The sequence below is a fragment of the Watersipora subatra genome, chromosome 3 (genome assembly GCF_963576615.1).
Source record: "Watersipora subatra chromosome 3, tzWatSuba1.1, whole genome shotgun sequence".
Classification (NCBI taxonomy): Eukaryota; Metazoa; Bryozoa; class Gymnolaemata; order Cheilostomatida; family Watersiporidae; genus Watersipora; species Watersipora subatra.
Window position 1 is genome coordinate 12,848,242 of NC_088710.1, and position 9,047 is coordinate 12,857,288.

General features: G+C 34.6%; 1 protein-coding gene across 1 annotated transcript; it reads left to right on the top strand.

Moving 5' to 3' along the window:
- Positions 1-2,406: 2,406 nt before the first annotated feature.
- On the top strand, positions 2,407-4,867 carry LOC137391490 (uncharacterized). The gene is made up of 3 exons (XM_068077983.1): positions 2,407-3,023; positions 3,296-3,479; positions 4,364-4,867. The coding sequence occupies exons 1-3, from the start codon at positions 2,414-2,416 to the stop codon at positions 4,566-4,568; spliced, it is 999 nt and encodes a 332-aa protein (XP_067934084.1). The 5' UTR covers positions 2,407-2,413; the 3' UTR covers positions 4,569-4,867.
- The last annotated feature ends 4,180 nt before the right edge of the window (positions 4,868-9,047 follow it).

Genomic DNA, 9,047 nt, shown 5'->3' on the forward strand with positions numbered 1-9,047 from the left:
AGTGTTACCCAAATATATTTCCCTATATTGTTGTGTATGCAAACGTCGCTTGCGCACCTGGCTATGTTACATGAACTTGGGCTAAGGAAGCCAGCTAAGCTTTAGAAGGCCAAGCCTCCCACACAGGCTTGCAGGATTATGTAGCTTTCTCAGCTTATTGTAGCTTTCTCAGTTTATTGAGGTTCCTAAGTATATATATATATATATATATATATATATAGATATATATACAAGGTTGAAGTGGAAAGCATTGTTCTTCCTGCTTCTAGCTAATAAAGACTTTGTGGTGAGTGCTTATAAAACATATATGGCTATATTAGGAAGTGCTGACTTATGAAAAACACCTACCAGAAAGATCTGAAAGTCTAAAAGTAAATATATTAGGATTGTCTAGTTTGTATAGCTCTTGCCTCTCTATATGTTTGAGAAGACAACTCCAAGTAAATAATATGTTCACACTGAGTAACCATGTCTATTTGAAGTTCGTATTTATTATTTTAAGTTTAAATGTGTACTCATGTTGAGGTGCGTGAAGATATCAAATACATTTTAAGAGGAACAGTTAGAGGTTTGGCAGTAACAGCAGCAAATTCTACACATTTTGCAAAACTCATCACGATACAGACAGCTTTATGTAATCGGGAGTTATTTTCCCATGAGAACATTCACAATAATTTGTCATGACAAACATGAGCTACTACTATTGTTGTTATGTAGCTGACAATCTACTGCTGACTCAGCTGATTGAAATCACTTGTTGTGATAGACAATTCTCTTACAGCAACATTTACTTTTGCCCATGTTTTTATTTGAAAACTTTATAAAACGTTAATCCATCTACGAAAAAGGTTAAAGTGTTGTTATCATACACCTCGTTTATTGGAAGAGCATTGTTATGAAATTTACAGCATTTGTATGAAAGTGGGCATCAATGCAAGTAGTATTATATTAAAATTGTAATAGTTCAGAACACTGAAAAGTTTACTTAAGTTTTTGTTTTCCCAAACGTTCTTAGATATTGCAAAAACAACGTATGCAAAGTATTCAAGTTTTATCTGCTCTAAAATTATAAAAAATGAATTTGTTGGTTGTTGCTATTTATAGTTTGTAGCTTATAAAGACTATTCAAACATATCAACAGACTGTAGCTATATCACCTGTCTAGGGATGTTATCAATTTCCTTACCCTTGAAGAGTATGCATTACAAAATATCAATACAACATCGTTAAAGAAATGGGTTTTTTCTCTACCCGCTACATTTAACAATATGTGACCATCATGTAGGTCACATGTGACCTATATGTGACCTATATATGTGACCAACACTGTCATTACTTCTTCTTTTTTTTCTTCTTTAAAGTAAGAATATATTATAAATATATTCTTATATAAATATATTATATATAAATATATAAATATAAATTCTTATATATTTAAATATAAGAATATAAGAATAAGTTAATTTAAAGAAGAATTTAATTTCTTTAAAGACCTTAATATACACTAAGCATGTTTGATATAAAACCAGAGTTCAGGTTTTGTAGTTTAAAAATATTACAACATTTATCAAAGATTTTGTAAAATATTACTAAAGAGTTCAAGCCGCGGTATTTAGCGATACACTGCCATGCAATCATTGATCAACTCTATCCACTTCAGCGTATCATTTAGCCTTGTGCTTATGATACACTGAAGATAATCATGGTAGTTTCATTCTAAATCAAGGATGAAACCACCTTGATTATCTCGAAATTATTAAGGGTACATGGTTAGAACCTAAATGTCTCACATTCAACCCAAGTACATACTTTATATTCTGAGATTCTGAAATCATCGGGTTTGACTTGATGATAGTATTAAGAAACAATATATTCTATGATTGTTGCTGGTTTTCAATAATGAGCAGCTATTATCAGTATGACAAATCGTGGCAGTTATTCTAAACTGCCGTGTTAGTAGCAACCTGTTGACAGCTGACAAGTTGTGATTTTCTTAGAATTAGCATTATCTAATTTCCATCTATTTATAATACACTCTGTCAAGGTTATCATGAGGTCAATATATAAGTTTTAGAAGTAAGTTGCAGTCTATATTAGTAGAGAACTTTACTGACAATATAAGTACAACTACTTGAGGACTTTATAAAGACCTGATACAGTGAACAGGCTGTCTCTGTATTCACATGAGTATACAAGGAAAGTCTGTACCTTAGCAGAGTAAACAAATACCAAGGTTATTGCAACAGAAGAGGAAGTTATATTTATAGTAAAAGTCAGCACAGGGCCCAAAACAAGTAGGAGGAACTATTGGGTAACCTGATGTGATGTCATGTTTATATTTCCTGCTACTTAGTGACTATAAAAGAGTCTCTTGTCAGCTGCAGAAGTATCAGTCCTTACCAGGCAACCAACGATGACACCTGCTCCGAGTTTCAACATTCTGCTGCTGACAGGAGCTGTGCTGCTTTTATTTCCACCTGCCCTCGCAAGAGGTAACAAGCAGTACAACAGAGTTTTACAGAGCTCATTCGCTCGACATCAACAAGTGGAAGGAAACTATGAATATATTCGAGGAGATCAGGGAGTTGTGACACTCTTACGAGTTGTCAATGACACGAAACACTCTCTCAGTCTACTTGAGATGACCAATGGCTCAACCATCATTCAACTAGTACTAACTCAGGAAAGTCACCTCAGTGACTGTGACATTTCTACCTCAAGACAACAGATTAATAGACTTCTCAAACGTGTGACCTCTAGATACTATCAAGTATCATTTGTGTCTGTGAGAGATATGGAAAGTGACTTGAAACAAGAACATCTATTAATAATAAATAAAAACTTTACAAATTGGATAAATGAGTGTGATCAACTGAATACCAGAGAGATCGGACTCACAGTGAACAACACAGCAATGATTGAGTCAGCACCAGACGCTGCCGTGAGACACAACATGTCTGCCAAGCAGCTTGAGAATCAGAAGACAAGATCTAAAAGGGGATTTAATGATATTACATATCCAGGTATGTTTATTGAGTATAATTGTATATAATATTGTTAATATTTAATTACATATATAGTACTGTTAGTAAAAGAAGTTATGACCCTCAACATATCCTAATAATTTTATGTGAAGATACAAGGAAACTATTAGTTTAGTACCCATTATTAGTAGTTGTTAAACAGTAACTGACAACAAAACTAAAAAGATTAATGTAAACAGTTTGTTATTAAACTTGTTAATTCTACACTATATTATTTCTAATTCCTATTCTGTATTTTTCAAATATTGTAGGTACTAACTGGTGCGGGTTAGGCAACTCCTCTCAGGACATCGATGACCTTGGTGAATACGAGTATACAGATAGTTGCTGTAGAACCCATGATCATTGTCCTTATGTAATACCAGCTCTATCAACAGAGTATTACTACTTCAATCACAGATTCGTGACAGTCAGCCACTGTGACTGTGACACCCAGTAAGTATTTATTTTTATTTCCTTAAACATGAGACACCCTCAAGTCTATCAGTAAGCTGATATACTTGGTCCATTATCCTCTGCGTTCTCACTTCTCAGGGCCATAATTAATCCTCCCTGCTTGCTTTGTCAAGATCAGTCTCTGAATAAATAAACTACTTGATTAGCCTTCGTGTCTCATAGTCTGCAGAGTTAAGAAGCTAAAACACTCAATAAAATAAAACGCTGTTTAAAAGGTTTTGCGATCTGTGAGTCGTGTTAGTCCCAAAGATGCATGTGAAGAATGTGTTATTAATTATAGTTCACATATTTATTATAATCTAGCTCCAAAATATCTCCTCAATGATTTAATTTTGTTGTAAAAAGAGCATTTCTACTAATTGCAAATCTACATCATAGTCCAGCATATCTCATTCCAGCAAATGATCTTTCCAAATCTTTGCTAATCTGCTAGATGTTAGATTATAGGTTTCAACATCTTTCATGGTTTGTGTCCTCATTTTTTACATGACTGTGGCAAGTTTTCAACTCATTTCAACTTATGTTATAAGAATGAATTGCATACAGTCACTACCAATTATTTTGAAAATATCATTCCTATCTCCTTTGACAATTTTCTTAACAAAGAAAAGTATTTTATTTGCTGTGATTGACTGAATTTTGCCCTTTTTGTGATGTTTTATGATTCTTGTATGGCGTAAATTGGAAAATATTTTGATCGAAAAAAATTATTGCCGTTAAGTAATATATATATAGCTCGATTTTATTGTTTTAAACCATTATTTAAAAGCCTTGTGACTATCACTGTAACATGACATTGGATTTCGTGCTAGTATAACTAAACATCTAAATAAAAACCAATTTGTTGTCATTTTAAATTATAGATTCAAGTCTTGTCTAAGTGAAGCATCTACGGATTATGGAGAAGGTCTAGCAAACTTTATTGGCAGCATCTACTTCAATGTCATGGGTATCGACTGCTTTACGTTTAAAGAGGAGCAAGTTTGTACCGAAGAATCATTTTGGGGTCGCTGCCTAAAAAAGAAGACATTCACAAAGGCAGTAATTGAAGAATCTCTCAGCTATTAATGTTGACTACCTCCCAGTCATATATAATACAAACAGATTATATACATACATTATTTAAAGTCTTTATAGTTACACACTCGACCTTGTTGAACAACAGAAACAAACAGTTGTATTTTTATATCATGTGAGAGTAAGATACAATCGACTGAATACACATGTATACCAGTTGCAGTTGTGACTATTGACAATAAATGTGGATAATTTTCTTATCTTGTACAGCAAATTGTTTTTATATTTTTAGTAGACTATAATACATTTTTTTTCTTTATGTTGCCACAGCTCACAATATAATGATTCCAAATTAATTATCTAGTAATTGTCTCCTCCTATAGCAAGACATTCTCCAGCTTTAATTCCCTCTAAAGACACCAGAGAATCCATATTAGGCATAATTATAGACATTGTGGCCCCAAGTTAGGTACCAATTAGGAGTTGAAACAACATGTTCTGGCGCACCACCAGAATCGGGCTATCGAGTGCAGTCTGCTAAACCTGAGTACATAGAAGGTTACAACTCTGTTAAAACCTCTGTTGGCATCACAAAATCACATAACAATTGTTCTATACTTTTTCTTCATAGCCAGAAATGTGTGATGGACAATTCCTGCCTAGTTGGAAAATCATTTCTTTTCAGGCTCAACATTTTCAGATTTGTCCTCCTCCTTGGTAAATTTTTTTTGTGTATTAAATCGTCTTCAGTCCATGTATCTGTATTTTTGACCACTTTAGAGGTCAAGGTTTCACCAAAAATGCTCTCATGAGACTTTTTTTTATTGCTTCATGTCGTGCAACAACATCCATTGACTAAAAGGAAGTTATTTATTTTGCTCAATAATCAAACAACTTGTTTTTCTCATTGAATCTCTGTTCTACTCCAATGTTACCCAAATATATTTCCTTGAATGGCTCTATTAGGGAGTGACTATTATTATTGACTTATGATCAACACCATCTACCCGAAAGATATGAAAATCTAAAAGTAAATATATTAGAATTATTTATTTTGTACAGCTCTTGTGCTTTCATATGTTTGAGAAGACAAATCCAAGTAAATTCTATGTTCACACTATTAATATTGGTTAATCTCTTAAAGTTTGAATTTATTATTTTAATAATAAATGTGTACTCATGTAAAAGTGTGTGATGGTATTAAACACATTTTAAAGAGAACAATATATTAAAGGTTTGGCAGCAAATTCTACACATTCTGCGAAACACCTCATGAAACAGACACCTTTATGTGATAAGGAGTTATTCCCTCATGAAAATATTTATAATCATTTGTTATAAAAAACATGAGCTACTATTGTTGCTATATAGCTGACAGTTTACTGTCTAGTCAGCTGACTGAAATAACTTAATTACTTTCTCTTGCCATCAGTTGTTTCTACAATGGCTGTCTTATGGTTTCGGCTTTATCACTGACTTCCATGCAACACTGTTTTCTGTCTTTTTTTGCCATTTGTACGAGTTTGACTCAAGAGTCGGATTATTTACCATTGATTTGTGCCATTTCCATGAAACTGCATGCAAAAGGTATTAAGGAACAATAGGTTCTGCATTACTAGCGTCCCTCTCTCAGCAGTACAGAGATGTAACCCAGTGGGCAGGAACAGATCCAGATATACCAGATCTTTGGTCTGCTGTGGGGGCTAGCTAGAGAATAAGTTAATTTATCCACTCTTTGATTATGGCCATGGCACACTTTCTGGGAAGTCTAATCAGACTATTTGTTAGGTATTTCACTTCATTCTAATACGATGCCCAGATTCGCCCCCTCGCTTCGAGCTGGTGTTGCCAGTTTAGTTGATGGCAACTTGGATTATTTGAACAACTTTGAAAATATGTAAAAGATACCAGCATCGCACAAGCCACAATCTACAAAAGGTGAACCATCCAAGCCAACGGAGATGCATGAACGATGAGTCACTCTTTAAGCTGGTCAAAATGACACTATGAATCACTGCAAAGATAAATAGGCGTTATTAGATTGCAATCTATATGTACTGTTAACGGTCTAGCGACTATGGCGTGATACAAAAACCTCGTACAGTTTACATGTTTATGGGTATCTTTGTTTTGATATGCATAGTTGGAGTTCAAGAATTTAGTGATGTATGTCATGCAATTACTTACTACTACCACTTTTATTAAAGATGAGGATGACAATGTTGTAATAGCAAAATGTTGGTGGTAATTATGACACGGAATTCCCACCATTGTCACCACGGGACAGAGTTTTTTAGATGGAATGGTGGCCCCGAGAAGAGCTGAGATGGGAGAGGGGAACTAATGAAGCGACTATCAGTCGGTACTCATATTTATAGACTGCTAGCGTGCATAATAGAGTCCTCTGAATTTATTGCCGTTTATTAAAATCTGAGCAGTCAATTATAATGCGCTCGCTTAATACATGTTCGTTGTAGTATAATATTATATGTATGTTTTATATTAGCAAATTTTTATGTTAACCATTTATTACCATATTGTTTTAAGATTTGCATGTTACTATATAAATACTCAAAAAATTATTAATACTCGTATTGCATGATTAGTTAGTGACAAATATGATCGTTTTTGTATTCAAAATATTTTATTGTGGCAACGGTTGACCTAATTATTGTGCAGCCAATCAACTGTAGATTTTTCCCTTGGTTTGCAATAATATTGCAAACCAATGTTACCAATGCAAACCAGGTTATATTATAACCTTTCAGTTTTGTTATTGCTGTTGTGTTACTGCTTGGTGCTGTGAGATATAACACCAATAAAGATACTGCGTTCTTTAGCTCTGCTTGATTTTCAAAAGCAAATAGTGTATAAGATTCTTGTCACTGTTTCTGACTTTAGCATTGTGATATTAGCCAGCGTATCACAGCTGCATTCACTATAAGTGCTATTGACCGAACATCAAAAATTATTGCGCTTGGCTTACTAGGGTGTAACTGTTGAGAAAAGACACCATCGAGTCTGTTTATCGGCTCAGCCTTGAGTCTGTTTATCGGCTCACCCACGAGTCTGTTTATCGGCTCACCATCGAGTTTGTTTATTGGCTCACCCACGAGTCTGTTTATCGGCTCACCATTGAGTCTGTTTATCGACTCACTCTCGAGTCTGTTTATCGGCTCACCATCGAGTCTGTTTATCGGCTCACCCTCAAGTCTGTTTATCGGCTCACCCACGAGTCTGTTTATCGGCTCACCATCGAGTCTGTTTATCGGCTCACCCACGAGCCTGTTCATCGACTCATCGAGTTTGCGTGAACGCACTCTTGAGTTTGGAGTCATCTATCCTTGTCTAGTACAATTTACTTCAATGTATTGGTAAATATTAATATATATACTGTCAGATCACTTTGTGGGGCCCACTGATCAACCAGTTTTGGAGGAGTCAGAGCAATACTGCTACAAACAATTGGAGCTTGTAATATTGGTATCGTGTGCTGAGTAATACTTTTATATGTTAATTTAAAAATATATTAAAAAAGTTGATGTGACAAAGCACTTTTGACATAGTCATCCTATTACCACCATATACATAGCAATACAATTATATCATGTTGATATGACAAAGCACTTCTGACATGGTCATCATATTACCACCATACACATAGCAATACAATTATATCATGTTGATGTGACAAAGCACTTCTGACATGATCATCATATTACCACCATACACATAGCAATACAATTATATCATGTTGATGTGACAAAGCACAATCACTACACATGCCTCAGCGCTGCCAACAGCCTCTGAATCACATTCTCAGTTTACTAGCTGCTGCCGCTATTGTAGTTGTAATAAGACTAATAATGCCATGTAAAGATCAAAATTCACTGATAGAATTTATTCTTCAAAGGACATGCCCTCCTAGGAATTCTCAGATTTTCTCCGCTGCCGGTGATGTCCTGTTTTTAGTAAAGACAACATGTTGTTCCATGCTTTTCTCTGGGTTCAATGTATACAAGCTTAGTTGGACATGAACAACCGGTTGCTACTAAACAACCATGGGAAGACAAATCAAGTGCAGTTATGAATATATGGTGATAAACCACCGAAACAGATCAGGCCATGTAGCGCAAGGGTTCCCAACCTTTTTCACTCAATTTCCCTTTTGCCTTATCATAAATTTGATTTCCCCCCGCACTTTTAATTCACATGACTAAAAACAACTGATACAAATTATAATCCCATGTTATTGTATACATCTAAACATATAACAACAAATATAAATTTTTATACATCATGCACACATCACACAACAATACATGACCTTCGGCATGGCGATGAATTGGTTTATGACTAGCTTAGCTTACTATCCAATCAAAATCTGGATAGATGTGTTCATATATATCTGGATTCTGACTAGTAGCTCATTATTAGCAACTAGTGTTATAGATAAAACCAAAATGTTAAATGATGAAACCCAAACTCACACGACACTGCAAGGCATAAATTAAAAATTTAACAAACTAG